The sequence below is a fragment of the Salmo salar genome, chromosome ssa18 (genome assembly GCF_905237065.1).
Source record: "Salmo salar chromosome ssa18, Ssal_v3.1, whole genome shotgun sequence".
Lineage (NCBI taxonomy): Eukaryota > Metazoa > Chordata > Actinopteri > Salmoniformes > Salmonidae > Salmo > Salmo salar.
Window position 1 is genome coordinate 12301830 of NC_059459.1, and position 24121 is coordinate 12325950.

At 44.1% G+C, this 24121-nt stretch overlaps 1 protein-coding gene across 2 annotated transcripts in view; it reads right to left on the minus strand.

Annotated features, from left to right (window-relative positions):
* Positions 1-3010: 3010 nt before the first annotated feature.
* ubr2 (ubiquitin protein ligase E3 component n-recognin 2) overlaps positions 3011-24121 on the minus strand; it is a 42983-nt gene continuing 21872 nt past the window's right edge. For both annotated transcript variants that reach the window (XM_014154111.2, XM_014154110.2), the window contains exons 22-46: positions 23656-23708; positions 23322-23473; positions 23033-23187; positions 22851-22953; positions 22390-22499; positions 22046-22129; positions 21757-21938; positions 21425-21624; positions 21085-21178; positions 20792-20950; positions 19253-19344; positions 18974-19055; positions 18661-18809; positions 15861-15916; positions 15655-15751; positions 15409-15476; positions 14463-14598; positions 14158-14254; positions 13839-13969; positions 12799-12907; positions 12565-12621; positions 10221-10298; positions 6085-6255; positions 5129-5230; positions 3011-4910 (exon numbers count right to left, since the gene is read on the minus strand). In XM_014154111.2, the coding sequence (XP_014009586.2) occupies positions 4769-4910; positions 5129-5230; positions 6085-6255; positions 10221-10298; positions 12565-12621; positions 12799-12907; positions 13839-13969; positions 14158-14254; positions 14463-14598; positions 15409-15476; positions 15655-15751; positions 15861-15916; positions 18661-18809; positions 18974-19055; positions 19253-19344; positions 20792-20950; positions 21085-21178; positions 21425-21624; positions 21757-21938; positions 22046-22129; positions 22390-22499; positions 22851-22953; positions 23033-23187; positions 23322-23473; positions 23656-23708 (2859 nt within the window). In that variant the 3' untranslated portion in view covers positions 3011-4768. The remainder of the gene's footprint in view (positions 4911-5128; positions 5231-6084; positions 6256-10220; positions 10299-12564; positions 12622-12798; positions 12908-13838; positions 13970-14157; positions 14255-14462; positions 14599-15408; positions 15477-15654; positions 15752-15860; positions 15917-18660; positions 18810-18973; positions 19056-19252; positions 19345-20791; positions 20951-21084; positions 21179-21424; positions 21625-21756; positions 21939-22045; positions 22130-22389; positions 22500-22850; positions 22954-23032; positions 23188-23321; positions 23474-23655; positions 23709-24121) is intronic.

The following is a 24121-nucleotide window of genomic DNA, read 5'->3' on the forward strand; positions in this document are numbered from 1 at the left end:
TGTCATATTTTTACTTTCTGTGGGATCACAATTTTCCTCCTTTGTAATATTGAGAGTTCATCTTTTCTGTAAATTTGGATTTTGAGATATTGTGTAAGATAAATATATATAAAGAGAACAAGAGTCGGATTGTCTGTTTTGTCCATAAGGTTTTGTCTGACATGAGTCATTTCTAAATTGATACTGCACACTTAAAAATGTCCTGTCACCGGCATATGTACTCACATTCAAACAGTATTTTTAAACTCTTTATTCACCATGTCCAAGCTGCCATTGCTTTACATTTCCCCCTTCATTCTCTCACTTTTTGCGAACTTCACTTAAGTGACATGCTCTTGATACATGTTGGTTGCGGTAGGGTAGTACCATATCCAAATGATGAAAAACGCCAATTAAGGAGAACCGGAGGTTCCCAGTTGATGAGGGGTACGTGTAAAGAACCCATTAGGAGCCCAGCTTTCCCTGATGGGATCAGCAGTAACGTGTGGTTCCCACTCAGCGGGGATCCAATCCTCAGTTACAGGACAAACAAGTCACTAAAATCACTTTAACTGTGCCACCCCTCAGAAGAGATAAGTTGTCTCCAGTTATCAAGTCTCAATTGAGAAAGAGGTCTTCTGACTACTGGGTCTTCCAGGTTAAATAAAGGTTTAATAAGAGTAAGTGTTGGATAATACATGTCAAAGGGTTGGGGTATATCTAGCAAAGACAATTTAAAGGATACTTAGGCTTACCAATACCCTTTTTAATGTGTTCCCTGATATGTCCAACTAAGCCATAAACAGAGGTATCCTTACCTGAGGGGTAGGTTCAGTTGAGCAAGAACAGTAAATATAGTTGTATACGTGAGAGTGGTAGTGGGGGGTAAAGGGGACATCTGTCCTCTGGAATATAGCTTAAAGGACCTAAAGCACATAAACAGCTGCTGAGAAGATAAGAGCAGTAAGAGGCTTTGATGTGCAGCTTAGCCCCATCAGGTGATTGCAAGGACAGGTACCTCTGACGCAGGGAGATGCCCAAAGCATCTTTGACTGGATGGGGCGGGCTAGCCTCTCTCCTGCAGAATTACAACCCAATTCCTCTCCAATCCTCAGGAGGCCTTGATATCTGTGCCAGAATGTTAGATCTAATTACTGATGATAGGAAACGTAGTGATGCACATTTAAATACTGAAGAGGTTTGGGTTAGTTTTAACCTTGTCCCCAGGCTAGTGGCTGTGAATTATCCAAGGGAGCAATTCTAATTGAAAATGTATTAAATTAAAATATTTATTACCTATTAATAAGAATAGGAATGCAGCACTAAAACACTACTCTGTGACTTCCCTAAAAAAAATCAAGTTTGAGTCTGGGAATGTTTCAAAGAAGCTTCCAAAAATATCTCACTCGCCTCACCTTGAATGTTTTTAACCTCAGCGTTGCTGTAATCCTGGTTAACCACTGGTTAACTGGTTAAGTGTACTCATTACACCAGCAGCTTTATTCTCCAACTGGGCCTTGGGAGCCTAATCCACTTAATTATCCTGGACGGTTTCCATGGTGGTTATACTGGGAGGCCCTGACAGATCGGAGATGGGCACAAGTGCTGCTCACAGCAATAGTGATATTAATACCACACATTGTCACTCAAGGTCACACACACAAAGCCCAGCAGGGGTCTTTGCATTAAAGGGTTAGTGCGAGATTTTGTTCTACTTACCCAGAGTCAGATGAACTCATTGATACCATTTGTATGTCTCCGTGTGAATTTGAGGGAAGTTGCTAACTAGCATTAGCACCATGCCTGGAAGTCTTCAGGTACTGCTAGCATACCAGTCTAGCCTTCGTCATTGCGCTAACGCTAGTTAGCGATGGCACACAAAACTACCTTCAAACTGCACGTAGAGACATACAAATGTTTTCCATGAGTTCATCCGACTTTGGATAAGTAGGAAAAAGGCTTACTTACTTAAATCTTGCACTATCCCTCAAAGACCGGGTATTGGTAGGGACCTCATGATAAGACTCATATCAAATGTTCAAATCAAATCACGATACATAGCTAGGTCACAATTAAATATATTGAGATTCTATATGTATTGTGATTAGACTTTGCAATAGGGTGAAAGTGTTGTAATACATTACATTTGAAATAATATACTACGAAAGTCTTAACGATTTTGCCAGGAAGAACATGTTTTTGATGATTATTTAGTTTACAACTCAGTCAGAATTTATTTGTTGTTATATGTAATTGAACTGTTAAACGAACAAAACCAAATATTACGATTCCAAGATTCGTAAGCCTTTGAATCGATTCACTATACATGCGGTAGAGATCAATGGCGCACATTCCCCCAAAAATAAAATTGGATCTTACAAAGTGGATATTCGCCAAATCCGTCATGATTTCTGTGTTCCAACAGGCACACAACATGGTTACTAAAATCCGATTTGGATATATTTGGCTGTTTTCGCTGCATAATATTTTGAAAGAGTCCTCTTCAGTTCTAAAATGGTTCTGCTAAATGCTAACTCCCGTTTGTATGAGTTGGTAGCATAGCCATCTAGAAATCGGTGGTGCTACTTGATTAAGTCTTGAAGCTGTTTTTAAGTGTAATGCTGTTGATTAGTGAAGATGACATGAACATGTATTGGGGTTGACATCCATACAGCATTATACCCCGATTTTTACCTCAACATAGTGTGAAATACACACACATATATATATATATACATACATACATACATACATACATACATACATATATATATATATATATATACACACACACAATAGCCTAAATGGAGGCAAATTTTGATGGTGGGGGGCAATGAGGAGATTCTGAATCTTTCCCACACGTGAGGACGCGTGAGTAGCGTTGCCAAGGCACCTCCATTGTTTTGGTCGAGTTCGATTGATCTCTCTACCGCATCTATTGCAACAACAACAAAAAGTATAACAATATTGATTGCCCCCCCCAGCCCTCCCATCGTCTAGTGACTAATTCAAAGTACACAAGACTCAGGCATTCCTTTTCCTTTTTAATTAGGTATCATTTTACAATATAGTACAATGTACTCATTTATACAATAATTAACATATTAACAAGTCTGTGACATGAAAATAATGATGCCGCCTCAATATTGGGAGTGTGTTGAAGAATGGGGGGTGTGGATGGTTACCATGAGAATATGCCAAAGGAGTGATAGGAGGAAGAATATAGAGCTTTAGGTCCCAGCATCGGGGAGACCCTGCATCAGAGAGCAGTGTGTGTGTGTGTGTGTGTGTGTGTGTGTGTGTGCGCGCTAAAGTGCCTGCGTGTGATTATCCTGTTAAGTTTCTGAGCTTTAAGGATGATATTTCAGTCTACCTGTCATGTCACACACTGCTGCCCCCTCTGTAGGTGTGGTAATGGTACAGTCCAGAGACAACCTTATGATTTGGGCTAGGACTACCTGACCTGACCAAAAACACAACTCTGGGCTTTACTTACAGACTATAACTAGGTCCAGAGTTGTTTTCCAGGTCAGGTCGTCAGGCAAACCCACAGGCCCTACTTATGACAACTTCACAGTCCGTACATGAAACAAAAGGTTAAAGGGATATGTTCCTGCACTCTTCTCAGAGATCCAAAAAATGACAATACAAAAACAATTACCAAAAAACAAACAAACAAACCCCATCAATGCACAACATCCACGTCAGATAAAAAGTGAGAGAATACACGGCTCTCCAACCAACCACATATTACCACAAAAGGAAGAGACAGCCTTGCAATAAAGGATCATATCAGGTTTCCTTAAATATAGTGTTAAAAAACGAATAGTTGACAACGAACAGTCTGGATACATTCAAAACGCACATAAACATAACCTGCAAAAAGATTTCACACGCACGCCAACATACACACGGACAAATTGGAAAAACCAAAACACAGGCACTCGGGAGTTAAAACACGCAAACACTGGTGTGTTACTGCACTGTGTATTTGGGTGTCCATCAGACTGGAGAAAGTATTCAATGATTGCAGCAGGGGGGGAGAATATACCTTTGTAACCCCCACATTGCAATGGGTCAGCAGTGTCTCTCACAGAGCGTTGGGGTCAATCAATTTCAGGACTTGAATTGAAATTCCAATTCAAAGCCGAAAAGCACTATTTATTTTCAATTAGGATTTTTCGGCTCTTGGGTTCAAACTTAAATTCAAAGGAATTTAAATAGAATTGACCCCAATACTGTTAAGGGTACAATCTGACCTCACCTATACACATATCAGATGAGATTTTGGCCCAAACACTGAAATGAGCAGTCACTGGATGACAAAAGCAAGGATGAAAACCTTGTGCTTACTCAAAATGTTAGGTATCAAAGCAATCCAACACGGCAGCCATCTATCTACCTTAGAAATAATTTAAATCGTATTTGAATAGGCAGAAATTAAATAACATTCCTATAAAGAAGTTATACTCTGGAGTATTCATGTTGCACCCGACCCCGGGGGCCCGATGTGTCAGCTATATGCTTTATAATATATATATTTTTTATATTAAATCAGAAAGAAAATAGAGAAACACATTCTTTCCAGGGAGAAACAGCAAAAAGAAGAGAAAAACCTACATCCATTCATCCACTCCCAGACAGAGGGGGAGAGAGAGGGAGGAGCGAGAGGGGTGGGGCTCTGTTGCCATGTCCACCATACTGCTGCTCTCTCATGTGCAGAGTCCCCCATGTTTGGAGAAGGGGTGTATCTGACTCTGGTGGGTGGGACCTATAGTAACCTATGACATCACAGGTGCTGCCAGTCGATACCCACCAGGGTCTGGTTGGCCTCCTGGGCGTGCCCTATTTCCTCTGTGACGCTGTGCTGGCGCCACAGCTTCTGGATCTTGCGGTAGCGCTGGCGGCACAGGTGCAATGGGTTCCCCCGCCTGGATAAAACACAGAGATGCAAGGCTTTCAAACAGCGGAGGACAGCAATACACACTACTGGACATCTTTCAGCACAGACCAATAACATTTACAGCAGTGGGTCTCAAAGTTGCTTCTGGGGGATTCTGATGAGCGCTGGTGTCTGATCCAAACGTTTGAGAAGCCATTTTGAGAACCACTGCTGTAATGTTATGAGTGAATGTGCAGTGTTGTTCACCTTAGGCCCTGGTCCGTCTCTCCATAGTCGTCCAGGTAAGGAGGAGCGTAGAAACAGCCCTTAGTTTTACCGGCCAGGAACAGAACCTGGCTCTCTCGCACTCTGGAACAGAAGGGATAGCATTATACTTGCACACTCATGAACGTCGGCAAATCTGTTGTTTCTTTTGTCAAGTAACCATTTCTTTGTGCTTGGGGTGAAATGAAAATAGAGGTCTCTGACCATCGAAAGAACAACATGCAGAAAAACACTCAACCCTACTGTAAAATATGGTGGTGGATCTTTGATGTGACTGGGCTATTTGGCTTCCACTGGTCCTGGGACTCTTGTTAAGGTCAACGGCATCATGAACTTTACCCAGTACCAGGATATTTTAGCCAAAAACCTGGTTGCCTCTGCCAGGAGGCTGAAACTTGGCCGCAAGTGGATCTTCCAGCAAGACAATAACCCCAAGCACACATCAAAATCCACAAAGAAATGGTTAATTGACCACAAAATCAACATTTTGCAATGGCCATTCAGTCTCCGGACTTGAACCCCATTGAAAACCTGTGGTTTGAATTGAAGAGGGCAGTCCATTAGAGCAGACAATGATATCAAGGATCTGGAAAGATTCTGTATGGAGGAATGGTCTAAGATCCCTTCCAATGTGTTCTCCAATCTCATAAAGCATTTGAGAAAAAGGCTCGCAGGGGGAGGGTGCTAGCGTACTGAAAACAGGGGATCCAATCATCTTTCAGATGAATTTTTTTGTATTACTTGTTAGACAAATTCATTCTCCGAGCAAATGTATAAGTATACAATAACGTGTATATATTTTTATGGCATACAAGTATTATTTACTTTATACAGCCCTTTTCTGCTCATCTTTATCAAGGCATCCAATAATTCCAGACCCCACTGTATACAGGCGCACATTTAAACACACACACACACACACACACACGGGTCTGTACCTGAGGAAGATGCCTACTCCGGCTCCACAGGCGAAGGTGTGCGCGGTGCAAGCTCCCACGTCCTCTCCATCTAGCTCTGTCTGGCAGCAGTAGCTCTGAGAACACAGCATGGAGCCACACACCAGGCACAGGGTGGGCGCACGGGACTTATCGCCACCTGACTTAGGGCACCTGGGGGGAGAGCGAGGAGAGCATAAACACACAGTTGGGGCCAAATACACTACATGGCCAAAAGTATGTAGATTCCCCTTCAAAATGAGTGGATTCGGCTATTTCAGCCACACAGGTGTATAAAATCGAGCACACAGCCATTCAATCTCCATAGACAAAGATTGGCAATAGAATGGCCTATACTGAAGAGCTCAGTGACTTTCAACGTGGCACCGTCATAGGATGCCACCTTTCCAACAAGTCAGTTCATCAAATGTCTGCCCTGCTAGAGCTGCCCCCGTTAACTGTAAGTGCTGTTAATGTGAAGTGGAAATGTATAGGAGCAACAATGGCTCAGCCGCAAAGTGGTAGGCCACACAAGGTCACAGAATGGGACCGCCGTGGGCTGAAGCGCACGGGAGAACTGTTTGTCGGAAGCTTCATGAAATGGGTTTCCATGGCCGAGCAGCCGCACACAAGCCGAAGATCGCTTGGCATTGCACATGGTGTTGGCTGGAGTGGTGTAAAGCTCCCCGCCATTGGACTCTGGAGCGGTGGAAACTAGAGGTCGACCAATTTTTTACACCTTTATTTAACTAGGCAAGTCAGTTAAGAACACATTCTTATTTTCAATGACGGCCTAGGAATGGTGGGTTAAGTGCCTTGTTCAGGGGCAGAACGACAGATTTTTACCTTGTCAGCTCGGGGATTCGTTTTTGCAACCTTCCGGTTACTAGTCCAACGCTCTAACCACCTGCCTTACATTGCACTCCACGAGGAGCCTGCGTGGCAGGCTGACTACCTGTTACGCGAGGGCAGCAAGAAGCCAAGGTAAGTTGCTAGCTAGCATTAAACTTATCTTATAAAAACTATCTTAACAATCGCTAGTTAACTACACATGGTTGATGATATTACTAGTTTATCTAACGTGTCCTGCGTTGCATATAATCGATGCGGTGCCTGTTAATTTCTGATCGAATCACAGCCTACTTTGCCAAACGGGTGATGATTTAGCACTGTCGTTGCACCAATGTGTACCTAACCATAAATATCAATGCCTTTCTTTAAAATCAATACACAAGTATATATTTTTAAACCTGCATATTTAGTTAATATTGCCTGCTAACATGAATTTCTTATAATTAGGGAAATTGTGTCACTTCTCTTGCGTTCCGTGCAAGCAGTCAGGGTATATGCAGCAGTTTGGGTCGCCTGGCTCGTTGCGAACTGTGTGAAGTCCTAACAAAGACCGTAATTAATTTGCCAGAATTGTACATAATTATGTATTAACATTGAAGGTTGTACAATGTAACAGCAATATTTAGACTTAGGGATGCCACCCGTTAGTTAAAATACGGAACGGTTCCGTATTTCACTGAAAGAATAAACGTTTTGTTTTCGAAATGATAGTTTCCGGATTCTACCATATTAATGACCAAAGGCTCATATTTCTGTGTGTTATTATGTTATAATTAAGTCTATGATTTGATATTTGATAGAGCAGTCTGACTGAGCGATGGTAGGCAGCAGCAGGCTCGTAAGCATTCATTCAAACAGCACTTTCGCTGTGCTTCAAGCATTGAGCTGTTTATGACTTCAAGCCTATCAACTCCCGAGATTAGGCTGGTGTAACCGATGTGAAATGGCTAGCTAGTTAGCGGGGTGTGCGCTAATAGCGTTTCAATCGGTGACGTCACTCGCCATGAGTAGTTGTTCCCCTTTCTCTGCAAGGGCCGCGGCTTTTGTGGAGCTTTGGGTAACGATGCTTCGAGGGTGGCTGTTGTCGATGTGTTCCTGGTTCGAGCCCAGGTAGGGGCGAGGAGAGGGACGGAAGCTATACTGTTACACTGGCAATACTAAAGTGCCTATATCCAATAGTCAAAGGTATATGAAATACAAATGGTAGAGAGAGAAATAGTCCTATAATTCCTATAAGAACTACAACCTAAAACTTCTTACCTGGGAATATTGAAGACTCATTTTAAAAAAAACCACCAGCTTTCATATGTTCTCATGTTCTGAGCAAGGAACTTAAACGTTAGCTTTTTTACATGGCACATATTGCACTTTTACTTTCTTCTCCAACACTTTGTTTTTGCATTATTTAAACCAAATTGAACATGTTTCATTATTTATTTGAGGCTAAATTGATTTTATTGATGTATTATATTAAGTTAAAATAAGTGTTCATTCAGTATTGTTGTAATTGTCATTATTACAAATAAAAAAACTAAAAAAAAATTGACCGATTAATCGGTATCGGCTTTTTCGGTCCGCCAATAATCGGTATTGGCGTTGAAAAATCATAATCGGTCGACCTCTACTGGAAACGCATTCTCTGGAGTGATGAATCACGATTCATTTACATTTTAGTCATTTAGCTGACACTCTTATCCAGTCACTGTACCCAAAACTGCACACATTTGACTAATCTGTAACCCCGTACATTGACTCAGTAGCAGTACCCCCTCTGTATATAGCCTTGATATAATTTTATTGTTACACTTTTTATTTTTTTGTTTACTTTAGTTTATTTTGTAAATATTTCACAGCTGTTGTATTTGGTGCATGTGACATTTTTTGGGGGACTTTTTCAAACTGGTCTCCCATGGGAATCAAACCCACAACCATGGTGTTACAAGCGCCATGCTCTGCCAACTGAGCCCCACCGGAGGACCAGATTCACCATCTGGCAGTCCGACAGACAAATCTGGGTTTGGCGGATGCCAGGAGAACGCTACCTGCCGACTGTAAAGTTTGGTGGAGGAGGAAAAATGGTCTGGAGCTGCCCCCATGCACAAAGCAAGGTCCATACAGAAACGGTTTGTCGAGATCGGGGTGGAAGAACTTGACTGGCCTGCACAGAGCCCTGACCTCAACCCCATCGAACACCTTTGGTATGAATTGGAACGCCGAACAGTGAGCCAGACCTAATCACCCAATGTCAGTGCCTGACCTCACTAATACGCATGGCTAAATGGTAGCAAATCCCCGCAGCAATGTTCCAACATTTAGTGGAAAGCCTTCCCATAAAAGTGGAGGCTGTTATAGCAGCAAAGGGGGGACCAACTCCATATTATGCCCATGATATTGGAATGTGGATGTTCAATGAGCAGATGTCCACATCATTTTGCCCACGTAGTGTATATTGGCACCCTTGCGCATTTCTTAAAGGCCCAATGCAGTCAAAATTCAGTTTTTGCTGTGTTTAATATCATGTTGTAAAACAGCTGATGAAACTAACACTGTTTAATGAAATTATTACAGCAATGTATTTAAACATTACTAGGGATGTCCCAAACTAAAACAAATCATCAGTGTTTGAGGGGTGCCTTCCACCAACTGCTGTTCTCAGCTCTCATCATAGGTTATGGAAGTGATTCAGATTTTGACGCATAGGGTGTGTCTATATAGGGAAAAATACACGTTTTAAATAGATTAGTCAAAAGAACAATTATTTAAAACGGGTATTTCCCACCTGTATTTCACCCCTCAAACACTGATGATTTAGAGCAGTTTGCTGCTGAAGCGTGGGCCAAATTACCAGTAGAAAAGGTACAGCAAGCTCAATGATGGCTACAAGAAGCATTTGTCGGAAGTTATCTTGGCCAAAGGCTGTGCAACCAAATACTAGCACCAGGGTGCCAATCATTTTGTCCCTGCCATTTGTCTTTATTTTCTAAATGATTAATTGTAAACTTAAGTTTATAAAAATAAAACTGGTTCTGCAATGTTAAAAATCCAATAAGGTGTGGAGATCAACAGTTTTCAATTTCAACTTATTTGAGAATAGAGAATTATTTAAGAAAAGTGCAATAGGTCCAATATATTTGACCGCAACTGTAATTAATAGACATTCAATCTAAAAGGTCTGCCATAGGACAGTAAGGAGAGCAATGACATCCAATTGCTCCCGATTGTAATTTTGTAAGGCTATGCTACGACATCTCTGATAAACCAATGACAGTTGTTCGCTGGGCACTCACGTGAAGCTGGATGCTTGGTTTATGAGGGCACTGTAGTCATCTGGGAGGTCAATCAGGCTGTTGGACTCCCGAGGGAAACTGAACAGAGGAAGAATTGGTCAGCCCTAGAGCTCTTAACACTATCAACAACAAATTCTGTACAGTTCTAAAAAATTTAAAAAACAACCACACCAGTGTTAATTTCGTCAACAATAACTATGACCAAAAACATTGGTCAACATATTTTTCCTGACGAAAACGAATGCCGATAACGAGAGGCCATGAATGTGTTACGAGAATTCCTTGCGAGACTTAAGGACATTCAATTCGACATGAAGCTCCTATTCATCCGTTTTTGTCCAATCATAAGCATGCATGCCTTTGCAGAATGTTTAATGTAATCCTCTCATTGGCATAAGTAACGTCTTTCAGTTGCGCGGTCTGATTGAGCTGATCTGCAGTCACTTCAGTCACTCGTCAATCTTTTGATATGATACGCAGAACAATGTTAACTCTGTCTTACTTTCATGTAGGCTATTTTTGCTTTGATCATGTCAGCTCTATTTTCCTACGTGCTCTTTTACTCATCTGTCTTGTCGCGTTCCGCAAATACGCGTGCAGTTTTTCCCCGATTGAACCTATGAAAGCTACAGTATTCGCTGAACATTAGGAGTAAAGTAAAATTTCTGGCAATGTTGGAATACTCAGATTTTCCCTTTTTTAAGGAAATCAGAGGCGCGGTCAATCCTCTGCAACTGGATCCTGGACTTCCTGATGGAACGCCCCCAGGTGGTGAGGGTAGAAAACAACACATCTGCCACGCTGACCCTCAACACTGGGGCCCCTCAGGAGTGCGTGCATATAGCCCCATCCTGTACTCCCTGTTCAACCACGACTGCGTGGCCGTGCACAACTCCAACACTACTATCAGAAAGACATTGAGGGAGAGTCCATGAGCGGATCGTGGACTAGAGGAAAAGGTGGGCCGAACAGGCCCCCATTAACATCGACGGGGCTGTAGTGGAGCGGGTCGAGAGCTTCAAGTTCCTCGGTGTCCACATTACTATGGAGCTATCATGGTCCAAACATACCAAGACAGTCGTGAAGAGGGCACGACAACGCCTCTTTCCCCTCAGGAGGCTGAAAAGATTTGTCATAGACCTCAGATCTTCAAAAAGTTATACAGCTGCACCACAGAGTATCTTGACTGGCTGCATCATCGCTTGGTATGGCAACTGCTTGGGTAGTGCGGACGTCCCAGTACGTCACAGGACCTCTATACCAGGCGGTGTCAGAGGAAGGCCCTAAACATTTTCAAAGACTCCAGCCACCCAGGTCATATACGGTTCTCTCTGCTACCACACGACAAGTGGTACCGATGTACCAAGTCTGGAACCAACAGGACCCTGAACAGCTTCAACACCCAAGCCATAAGCCTCCTAAATAGTTAACCAAATAGCTACTCAGACTAACTTTTTTTTACTCATCACATACACTGCTGCTACTGTTTACTATCCGCCACTTTATTCCTGGCTACAGTATTTGAACATATCTGCCTTGTACCCCTGCACATCAATTCGGTGCCGGTACTAATGGTATATAGCCAAGTTATCGTTACTCATTGTGTATGTATTATTACGTGTTTAACTTTTCTATTATTTCTCCATTTTCTTTCTCGGCACTGTTTTTTACAAAGCATGTAAAGAATCATTTTATTTTGATTTGACCTTCTCCTTGAGCATAAACTGAAAATGGCAGGTGTCCAACATGTAGAAATCACTCTGCCATTTCCCGGTTACTTAAATTCTACACTGTTCACTCAATTTCAGTTTTTGTGAGAAAACAAGCACTTGAGTGTAGAGAATCACTACACAATCTAAAATCGCAGTAAAATGTATTCAATAAATAAAAATATAATATTTTCAGCTGTTTGAAGCTGGTGGATAAAACTAAAAGTAAAGACTCCAGGGCGAATCTCCACCATGTTGCCGGGAAATGGGATGCGGGGGAGGGGGGTGAGTTGTTATTTGCCTAGCTTCCTCAAGGGGAAACAAAGTTAGACATAACACCTTTAATATGATGGAAGTTAAAAAAGGTAAATCTTATTTATTTTCATGAAATAAAATGCATTGACTAATATGCAACTAACGTGACTGGCTAGAACTACACTAAAATTGTCTAGAGTTTTAGTCGACTGATAAACTAATAAGTCTGAAATGACGAAAATGTATTTTAGTCATAAAGACTCAAACGAAAATAGCTGCCAAAATTAACACTGTACCACACAAAATAATTTATACCAATATCCGACCTAAGTAATCAGAGTCTTCAACCCATCATATCAGAGTAAAATAGCAGCACTGACCTCACGAGAACGCCACCTCCCTGGAGCGTCTGTCGTACACCTGGGTGAGAGCACCACCTACAGGACAGGAGGACAAAATGCTAAATGAAATAAACTTTCCCCCATCAGAGTGTGGCTATGACATACAGTACATCAATCAGTCATGCAGCTGGCACTTCTGAACCATTCAGAGGATACACGAGGAGAAAAGACAGGTTACTGGCGTGCGCAAGAGAGAGCGAAAGAGACTCTTACCCGTGCAGTAAGGGCTCCAGTAGCACCTTTTGACTGTGGTAAAGCTGAAGCAGGTTGGAGGGCAGACTGAGGTATCCACACAGCACCTCCCACTGACCAGGACACAGAGCTAGAAGAGACACAGAGAGTGAACACCAACAGCATGGCTCTGTTTGGTACAGTGTACGTGTTCAAAGATCAGTAAGAGTGTAAAAGTGTGTGAGATACGCACACTTGAATATAAGTGTAAGGCTGTGTCTATCATGGAATAACCACAATCACCGTTATAACGGTTCAAACTGCAAAATTAAAGGCACGCGCTAATCGTCTCTCCTCTCTCCCCTCCTCTCTGCTGCTGTAGCCCACTTGTGTTGTGTTGCCTAGCAACCGGAGTAAACATCTATCACACAGTGGTCATGCCTTTGGGTCATGCATACAGACTTGGCTCTCGATTCAATCCATACAGCCGAAGTTCAGTGCTATAGCGCGATTGAAATTTAAAAGGCAACGTTCCCGCATTCACAGGGAGACTGGATTCACGGTAAATGCTGCATGTCGGCTCAATCGGGAATGACATTTAAAATTCCAAGCGCGCTATAGTGCTGAACTTTGGCGTTATGGATTGAATCAAGCCCTCTACGTTCGCGAACTTTGGTTTTTAGAACATTGACGATTAACTTTTGCTTATAAAATGTCCCACACTCACCAAGCAGACAGAGAGGTGATTCAGGTCAGATTTCAGCATCTTTTTTTACACCTTTACAAACCAGAGAATTATTCCTACTGTAGCTGGAACAGATAATACCGGCTACAGCATCTAAGGGAGTGCATTTTTGAAGGAGAGAGAGTGTACGTTGGGAGGAGATGGAGACAGTTGGATATCTAGACAGATGATCATTCTTTCACACTACCGCTATTGCGTCAAATATTATTTCAAATGAATGGATCGAAGGGTTATGGCGGCTCTTTTATTCACGGCCTTCACCCATAATCATTGGTTCCACGATTATACAATTACCGTGCCAGCCCTGTGTGTGTGTGTGTATCCATGTTGTAGTTACCATGCAGCTCTGGGGGCGTAGGAACTCCGTTAAGGTGGTGGAAGAAGAGTGCAGCTCCTCTCAGGTAGGGCAGGATGCCAGTCTTCACGCAACGCCACAGGTGCCAACCAGAGCACACCTCAGGCAGGGAACTGTCACCACACACACACACACACACACACACACACACACACATTAGAAAAATCACACTCACAGCATGGTTCAAGCACAACGCGCGCATTACCGCGACAATACTGGGGGAAAAGCCGGCTGCTTGGTGGATAGGGAAGACGAGGGTGTAGTCTGGAACGTGTCATAGCTAGAGTCAGTGTCGCCTCACCTGCCCAGGTGTGTTCTGAGGGTGTTGTAGAGAGCGCAGATGTCCTCCTCCTCCTCCCTCTCTGCTCCCCCACTCTCCTGCTCCATGGTCACCTCCTCTGTTGACACACACACAATGTACATGTTTGGTCCTTTCTCTACGCCGTACAAACACGCTTCACATTTGACAGTGGTTAACTTCCACGACTCGTAAGTACCCTCTCTTCAACTATCCAAAAGGTAAGATTTTAGCTGAGGTTGAGAGAACTTTAATATGCATGCAGACACACACACCCTGTCCAGGTGTAGGGTGCTCTCTCTCCTTACCTGGGCCTGACGTGAGCAGCATCTGGACCATGTGAGCCACAGTGATGAGGTGGAAGAAGTGCAGCTGGACAGCGTCTACGCTCAGCCCTGAAGAGTCCTGGGAATGGACCGACCCGTAGGACAGCACCACACTCACCTGAGAGAGGGATCGGTGTTGACTTAATACTTATGCACAAAAATCATATTTTATTGCTCACATCTCTCACATATTTAGCAGATCTTATTGCGGGTGTAGCAAAATGCTTGTGTTCCAAGCTCCAACAGTGCAGTAATATGTAACAATTTACAACGACACACACAAATCTAAAAATTAAATAATGGAATTAATATATAAATATCAGAACGAGCAATGTCAGAGTGGCATTGACTAAAATACAGTAGAATATAATACAGTATATACATATGAAATGAGTATAGCAGTATGTAAACATAATTAATGTTTTATGGTCAGAGTCAACAATTGGTTCGCGTATGATCTGGGAGCTCAGAGATATGATATACCACTTGGCATGTACAGTACCAGTCAAAAGTTAGGACACGCCATATTATGGACTTGGTCTTTTACCAAATACGGCCATCTTCGGTATACCACGCATACCTTGTCACAACACAACTGCTTGGCTCAAACGCATTAAGGAAATAAATTCCGCAAATTAACAAGGCACACCTGTTAATTGAAATGCATTCCAGGTAACTACCCCATGAAGCTGGTTGAGAGAATGCCATGAGTGTGCAAAGCTGTCATCAAGGCAAAGGGTGGCTACTTCGAAGAATCTAAAATATATTTTGATATGTTTAACACTTTTTTGGTTACTACATAATTCCATATATGTCTTCACTATTATTCTACAATGTAGAAAATAGTAAAAATAAAGAAAAACCCTTGAATGAGTAGGTGTGTCCAAACTTTTGGCTGGTTCTGTATGTCTGATGGACAGGGACTCACCAAAAGGTGCAACATGTCTATGTCCAGGATACAGGGAGAGGTCTCCACCTGGGGGTCTGGAATTAATGCTACACAAAACACACCACACACACACACCCTCCATCAATAAAACTATACAACTCAAATGCCTAGACCAAAAAAAGCCTCAACATATGCAACATTAACACAACATGTGAATTTGAATTCAGGCACTGAAAGGACCAGCCTACTGGTCCTGCAGGTGCCCGTTGACAGTGTCTGTCCTACCTGCTACCAGTCTGATGTAGTGGCCCTGCACAGAGGGCTGAGAGGCTGCAGTCCAACACGCTGAGCCAAACCTGGCCAGGGAGCTCAGGCAGTCATCCTGCACACACACAAACACCGGTGTCAAATATGTCTCACCTCTCCACATAACACTACTTCCTAGAAGTCCAGTGACTCATAGGTTAGAAGGAGAGGTTGCTGTCGTTTACCTGTCTGCAAGGTAAACTTCCAAATAAAGGCTTCTCCTCGTCCACCAACAGTCGCTCTAGAAAATGGAAGAAAAAAAAGTCAGTTGAACATCACAATGAGAGAAACGATTGTTGTGATTGGACATCTGTGGACCATTCTCAGCAACATATTAATTGACCCATTAAATAATGAAGACTTAACTAGGGCCGACATTTTGTCAGTCGGTTACTGTCATGCAAAAGACTGCTGGTCCCGCGGTAATTTACCGTTAATTAACATAAAAAGGTCTAGCATCTCCAGGCCTCCATGCATGCATGCAAGCCGCTTATGCGCACCTTTGAAACATCTACATTTTTTTTTAAAGTCTAATAAATCCATTTAAATTTACACCACCACAATAATTCCATTATTTATTTTAGTCAGGTCTAAAGATACATTACGATATGAAGAGAATGTATTGAGTTGGCCGACTGTAGGTTTATGTTATCTGGCTATGCTCCATGCTGTAGGCTTGTTCATTTAGCTGACAAGATATGAGAGACTTATGAGCATGCCATTATTCAATTTTAATCGGGTTTTACAGTAAGAAGAATATAATTGAACTTAGCTGAATAAAATAGAAAGGATATTTTTCCCCCATTACAGAGCGAGTGCGCATATGAAGTGGCTATGTTGAGTGTAAAAGTGATCATTTGAAACAGGTCCTATAATGTTTTAGTGGTGAATGATACAAACCTCAGAATGTCTTAGAAATCAAAAGATATATGGGCTGCATGGTGCGACTACAGTCTATTGAGGATTTGAACAAGCAGCAAAAACTAAAAAACCCTGCGCTCCGTTCCTTGCCTCAGGCTGCACAGCTGCTCTCTCATCAAGTGATCATATTTTCACCCATCAGACTATTCTCTATTTATCTGGTCTTTACTAATATGTAACATTAGTTTATTAGTAAAATAACAATTTTAAAATGGGCAGGAACAGAGACAAGGGGAAAAAGATGGCATCGGTATGCACTCAAACAGCCTAGTCAGTGAACGGAGGCTGTGCCCTTTCCCGCCGGTCTGTTTTGTAGGCTACTTTGGTTTTTAGAGCGGATCATGTGCTTAATATGAGCAGCTGAGAAATAAATAAACACTTAATTCAGTCCATGCATCAACCACTGTTTGAGGAGCATGCTCTCGCTGCCCGACAGGTGATATTCCGCCAAAACCCTGTACGCCATGGGCTCTCCAATCTTGTTCCTGCAGCAAACACAGTGCTTGATTATGGAAATCTGTTCATGAACATCAACATGTTTTCGCAACTAAACATATTATCACTAAACTGTTGACAGCCCGTCTGCGTGCTCAATAAAGGAATATAGGAAAGAGGAGATGGAAACGCACGGTGGTGAGATATCCCTATTATTAGGCTATTCAAAATAAGATACAAATTCACTAATTGTAGGCAACCCTGCACAATCAATCAATGAAGCAATAGCATGGCCAAGGGCTGTAGGTTCTCTCCCAGACTCATGGATATACATGTTGGAGTGTAGCATAAGGTAACCAGTCCATCCAGTATGCATAACACAGTCCACACGCACCTGTCCTTCCTCAAATGTCTTTACTTTTGGAGTATAGGCTAGACCAATTATGTACCAAGACATCTTAAATCAGTTTTGTTTTATGTTTTTCTCCAATGCATAATTTGCGGTAGGCAATGTATTGTATAACGGCACAATCCTCATTTTAATTCAGTTTTTTTTAGAGCCCTGAGTACCAGGCCATTAGAACCTGATGGTAACAATAGAGCCCTGAGTACCAGGCCATTAGGACCTGATGGTAACAATAGAGCCCTGAGTACCAGGCCATTAGGACCTGATGGTAACAATAGAGCCCTGAGTACCAGGCCATTAGGACCTGATGGTAACAATAGAGCCCTGAGTACCAGGCCATTAGGACCTGATGGTAACAATAGAGCCCTGAGTACCAGGCCATTAGGACCTGATGGTAACAATAGAGCCCTGAGTACCAGGCCATTAGGACCTGATGGTAACAATAGAGCCCTGAGTACCAGGCCAGTAGGACCTGATGGTAACAATAGAGCCCTGAGTACCAGGCCAGTAGGACCTGATGGTAACAATAGAGCCCTGAGTACCAGGCCATTAGGACCTGATGGTAACAATAGAGCCCTGAGTACCAGGCCATTAGGACCTGATGGTAACAATAGAGCCCTGAGTACCAGGCCATTAGGACCTGATGGTAACAATAGAGCCCTGAGTACCAGGCCATTAGAACCTGATGGTAACAATAGAGCCCTGAGTACCAGGCCAGTAGGACTTGATGGTAACAATAGAGCCCTGAGTACCAGGCCATTAGAACCTGATGGTAACAATAGAGCCCTGAGTACCAGGCCATTAGAACCTGATGGTAACAATAGAGCCCTGAGTACCAGGCCATTAGAACCTGATGGTAACAATAGAGCCCTGAGTACCAGGCCATTAGAACCTGATGGTAACAATAGAGCCCTGAGTACCAGGCCATTAGGACCTGATGGTAACAATAGAGCCCTGAGTACCAGGCCATTAGGACCTGATGGTAGTTAGCAAGTTGGGTACTACCAAAACATGTCCAGAGTGCATTAAAGAAGATGACCGTGACTCAACAGTCATGTGGAATTTTACTCATGACTGCCGGTCATACAGTCACCGCAACAGCCCTAGACTCAATCCCACATGTGCACCTTTGATATGGGTTTCATATCACTTTAAACTATGTTGGTTCTCTAATTCTTGTCAATCATCTTTTTTTTCTTCCTGTCTGTGTGTGTCTGTATTACCGATAGACTGGATGGTGTAGGCACAGCTGCCCCAGCACATGATGGGCACGCGGGGGTCCTGCTCGTTGGGGTGCACCTTAAGCCCAGCTTTGTAGGTCGCCGTCCCAAACGTTGTCAGCATCTCCTTTATGGTGCTGGAGTAAGGACTCCTGAAGAGACGGGTAAGTGAACAACATCCAAATCAGAGGAAGCCAATCGAACTAACCCAAAGATGTCTTGGTTTACTCTTTGAGACATTGTCAACTGCCCGGCGCACAAAAGTATCTCTCCCTCATAAAATGGGTTACAGTGTCAGTCATGAGCAGTCACTTACATGGGCGTGTAGTCTATTCTAAAACTCTCAGGGGCAGGGCACCCCTCTTCTACCGTCTCGTCAACAGCGTCAACACCTACACCTACACACACACACACACACACACACACACACACACACAGGTTAGTGACATAGCGTGAACGCATAGACACATTGTCGTATGTCACTTCAGAAACACTTTCATCTCAATGCTGATATACAGTGACCTCTAATGTGTTATGTTGAACATGTGAATGTGTTGTGCTATGATGAGAATGATCTACGCGGGAAGGAACTCACTGACGGGCTGGAGTTTCCTGTGGGCAGAGTGCATAGCCTGGATCTGCTGACCACTGATCTTTAGCCACTGACCCAGACCAGGCTGCTCACAACTGGAGAGAGGAAAGAGAAGGCGACTGGTCAGTGGACTGACCTACTCATTGTCACACTTCTGGAGAAGCATACAAATATGGGCTGGCCATTGCTTTTTCATTTGACATGCTAATAACAAGGCTGTTGGTATACACCGAGTTTACTAAACACTAGGAACACCTTAATATTGCATTGCACCCCCCTTTGCCCTCAGAACAGCCTCAATTCGTCGGGGGCATGGACTCTACAATGTGTCAAAAGCGTTCCACAGGGATGCTGGCCCATGTTGACTCCAATGCTTCCAACAGTCGTGTCAAGTTGGCTGGATGTCCTTTGGGTGGTGGACCATTCAAACACACAGGAAACTGTTGAGCGTGAAAAACCCAGCAGTGTTGCAGTTCTTGACACAAACTAGAGCGCCTGGCACCTACTACCATACCCCGTTCAAAGGCACTTCAATCTTTTGTCTTGCCCATTCACCCTCTAAAAACAGCTCGCACACACACAATCCATGTCTCAACTGTCTCAAGGCTTAAAAATCCTTCTTTAACCTGTTTCCTCTCCTTCATCTACACTGATTTGAAGTTGATTTTAACAAGTGACATCAATAAGGTATCATAGCTTTCACCTGGATTCACCTGGTCAGTCTATGTCATGGAAAGAGCAGGTGTTCCTAATGTTTTGTACATGCATCAGAACCATTCTTTGAAGAATATTTATTTATTTAACCAGGTAAGTCATTCAGAACATTGTTAAATAAAATATGACCTGAATTGTATAAAAAGAACAAACACATCCATTTGCTAGCATGGTCTTTTCTCTTGAAACCTTTTCTCAGCGTTCTCTATGTGAACGTGTAAACGGTCTGAATGACCTCTGTGTAGTTGTGGAGGTGGCGACTGAGCGTTAGTGCCGAGTGAGCCTTGACTTCGCGTGAGAGGAGTGGTACTGTTGACGTCAGAACTCTTGAAGGGAATTACACTGGTGTAACGGGGGGGTGGGGGGGTGGACTGGTTAGAGGTGAATGAGAGGCGAGGGACCAGAGTGGGTTTCATCTCGTGACAACCACTAATCAGTGTGTGGTCACTGTGACCCTGTGCCAGTCAAGTGTGGTTTCCTACATCCCAGTAGTGTTAAGCGGATTCCTCTCGTCCCCTTCATCTGCACCGATCTGAAGGAACTGGACGGGTGAAAGCAAATTCCCATTGAGAATTCACTATCTGCATTCACTTATCCATCATTTTCAGATGAGCGCAGATAAAGGAAACCAAATGAGACTATGAGAGAGGCACACCAAATTAACGCGCGCGTGTCCTCTGTAGCTGAGTTGGCGCTTGCAACGCTAGGATCGTGGGTTAGATTCCCGGGGTCACCCGGAAGTTAAATGTATGCAGCATGACTAAGTCGCTTTGGGTGAAAGCGACTGTTAAAAGGCATATATTATTATGATATAGTGTGATTGGGGACCTGTTGGAGCCCTTGGGGCCGGGGAGCAGCGGAATGACGGTGTTACTGAGGCACTCGCATAGCGGACACAGGAACTCCCCGTTCCCCACATCGTAGCTGGTGTGGACGCGCAGTCGCTGCTGACGCCGCTGCTCCTTGGCCTGCACCGCCTCAAAATACCTGCACACACACACACACACACACACAGGAGAAGACAACTATTGAGTTTTAAACCCAACCAACAGTCAACTCCACAGGCCCACTGAATCCTCAAGATAGGCCTAGTGTGTTGTAGAACCCTGAGTCTGTCTCACCTCTGCCAACAGTGAGAGTGCATGATGTGGCCACAGCTGCCTGTGTGTGTGCCAAACGACAGGTCAGGGTGCATGAAGAGAGGGTCGTAATTCTCTGGAAAACACAAGCAGGTAAGTCAAGCAATGCTAGTATATCATTCACAGACAAAACAAAGACTATACACATCCTCCAATCTGTGATCTAGGGGGTAGGATGAAGTTGCCTCTTGACACTGATCTAAGGTCAATTTAACATCCCCTCAATACTATAGATTAGGATTTGAGGGAAGGTAAGCTGATCCTAGATCTGTACCTAAGGGCAAATTCTACCCATCTTTGTGCCCGCCAGTCTCTCTCTCACCGGGGTCGTGCGGCGGTCTCTTGCGGTTCTTGGACATGACGGTGGAGCGCTGGACGAAGGCAGCCAGCACCATGGCCTTGCTGTCAGCCCTGATCTCCTGCTCCTCCTGGCACAGGATACACGTCACCACCTGCCTCTTCTCCCTGGGACGAGACCTCCTGGGACCCACACACACCAGGGCTGCGTCTGATGAAGTGGGGCTGCAGGGGGGGGGGGGGGCAGGTGAGAGACAGCTTATAGAGCTTGATTGAGTCTAGGGTGGGGATTGGGTGGTGAAATACAAGTGGGTTTGTGTGTGTGTGTGTGTGTGTGTGTGCACGCATTGTCAGTACCTGTGCTCCAGTGAGGTAGAGGTGGAGGCATCCAGCTCCTCTAGACTTTGCTGGAACAGCTCCTTGTTCTCGTTGATAAAGTGTCTCTGCATCTCTGACATCTGGGCCATGATCTTCTCCCTGCGCAGGCGAGCCATCTCCGCCTTCCTCTTCCTCTCCGCCTTGTCCTTGTCACACACCATCTGCAGGAAGGGAAGACACAGACGGCATACATTTGTCTATAAAATTCACGAGAAACAAAATAAAAATGCCACCTAGGTGCATCTCCTCTTAGATGTGCTCGACCCACCTCTTCCTGACCGTGGCTCCCGCTGGCGGTCACTGTATAGGTGGAGGCAGTAAGCTCCCGCATCGTCTTAATGCTGGCCACCGTCTGCACAGTGACACAATACCATTACCTCGTCAAAAAGTGAGACATCAATATAAACACCAAAATATATCTTCCTATTTTGTCTGACAGAAGTCATTTTGGATATGCATTTGTCTCGAGGACCACTAGTTGCAAGCTGTCCTATGCTGCCTCCTGGTGGCCATGGCATGTACAATATTGCAGTGTACCAACTGAAACACTTGGGTAAGGTGTCTTCTATGAGAGTTGCATTGGTAGGGGAGGTTGTAATAATGTTGACCCACCTTGAGGATCCAGCGGATCATGTCCTTGTGGACCTCCAGGTGAGGGGCGTTCTGTAGGTTCTCCAAGAGGGCCAGGATACTGGCTGTGTTACTGGGGGCTTCCCCTGGACCTAGGACACACACACACACACACACACACACACACACACACACACACACACACACACACACACACACACACACACACACACACGGCAGTTAAATACACTAGTTAAAAAGTGATGGAAATCAAACTAATGTTGCCCCCCCCCAAAAAAAATGAATGCCTGCACAGTGTCACGTTTGACAGTTTGAATGACCCAGATTATTTTGAGCAACATTACTAAGATAACTATTTTTCAGCTCTCCTCTCTCAGCTTTACAGTTTCAGTGTGAGAGAGAGTTGGCAAAACAGGTCCTGGATTTCAGGCTAAGGAATGATAACTCAGACTGGTACCCAGGCTAAAAAGGGACTGACTCACGGGAGATTTTGAGGGTGAAGTTGAAAGAGACGTCGTGGTCTTCACTGCTGTTCTCCAACTGCTGCTGTTCCTCCAGCAGACCCATGCCTATTAGGTGGAGCACCTAGAGAGAGAGAGGCACACGCGGTTATGGACAGAAAGGCCTCTAAAGTGCCTACAAATAAGTATAGTACGACACTCACCCTCTGCAGCATGGACTCTGACCAGTGCCCTCCGCTGGGCTCCACGGCCCACTGCAGCACGGCTCCCAGCATCCCCAGCAGCACATCACACTGCAGAATGTTCACCAGGCTGGCAAACAGCGGGGAGAACGGGGGCAGCATCGGAGGAGGCAGGGCTACAACAAACGGATTACTTGATAGACAGCTGAAAGACCACAACCAATCACCACAATAATTACATAATCAATTCCATTTAAAGGATGTGCTTCATGTATATAAAAGGCGAGGGTTTCTCTTTGAGACTCTTTACCCATGTCCTCTCCATTCTGTCGCTTCAGCTTTCTCTGGGCTTCCTCTGCCTTGGACTGGTCAGCTCGGGAGTAGTGGTGGAAGTAGAGGTTGAACTGCTTGGCACACTCTGGCCTGAGCTCATACAGCCCTCTGCCTGTCACGCCAGGCTTCCTGTGGGCAAAAAGGACATGAGTGACCAACATCTCACACAACTAGACCCAATGGGCGCATCATACATATCTAATTGTCTGATCTTTATTCAGCCAAGTCATCGGGAACAAACTCTTTCACATTAACAATCTGGGTGGTCAGTTTAAACTTCGTGTAAGAAACAACTAGAGAAAGCGACTTACTTAAACGAAGCAACACAGTCGATCACTCTCTCCATACCAGTCTCCTTGTTCTCCTAAGGAAGGGAGAACAGTTCAACCTCTCTCCAAACACAGCAAGACAGTCATTAAAATGGCACGACAAAACCTATTCCCCCTCAGGAGACTGAAAAGATTTGGCATGGGTCCTCAGATCCTCAAAAGGTTCTACAGCTGCACCATCGAGAGCATCCTGACTGGTTGCATCACCGCCTGGTATGACAACCGCTCGGCATCTGAACGTAAGGTGCTACAGAGGGTAGTGCGTACGGCCCAGTGCATCACTGGGGCCAAGCTTCCTGCCATCCAGGACCTATATAATAATAGGCGGTGTCAGAGGAAAGGAGGAGGAGCAGCTAGCCAATCAGCAGTCTACTCGGGTGCCCTCACGGCAAGCGGTATCAGCGCGCCAAGTCTAGGACCAAAAAGGCTCCTTAACAGTTTCTACCCC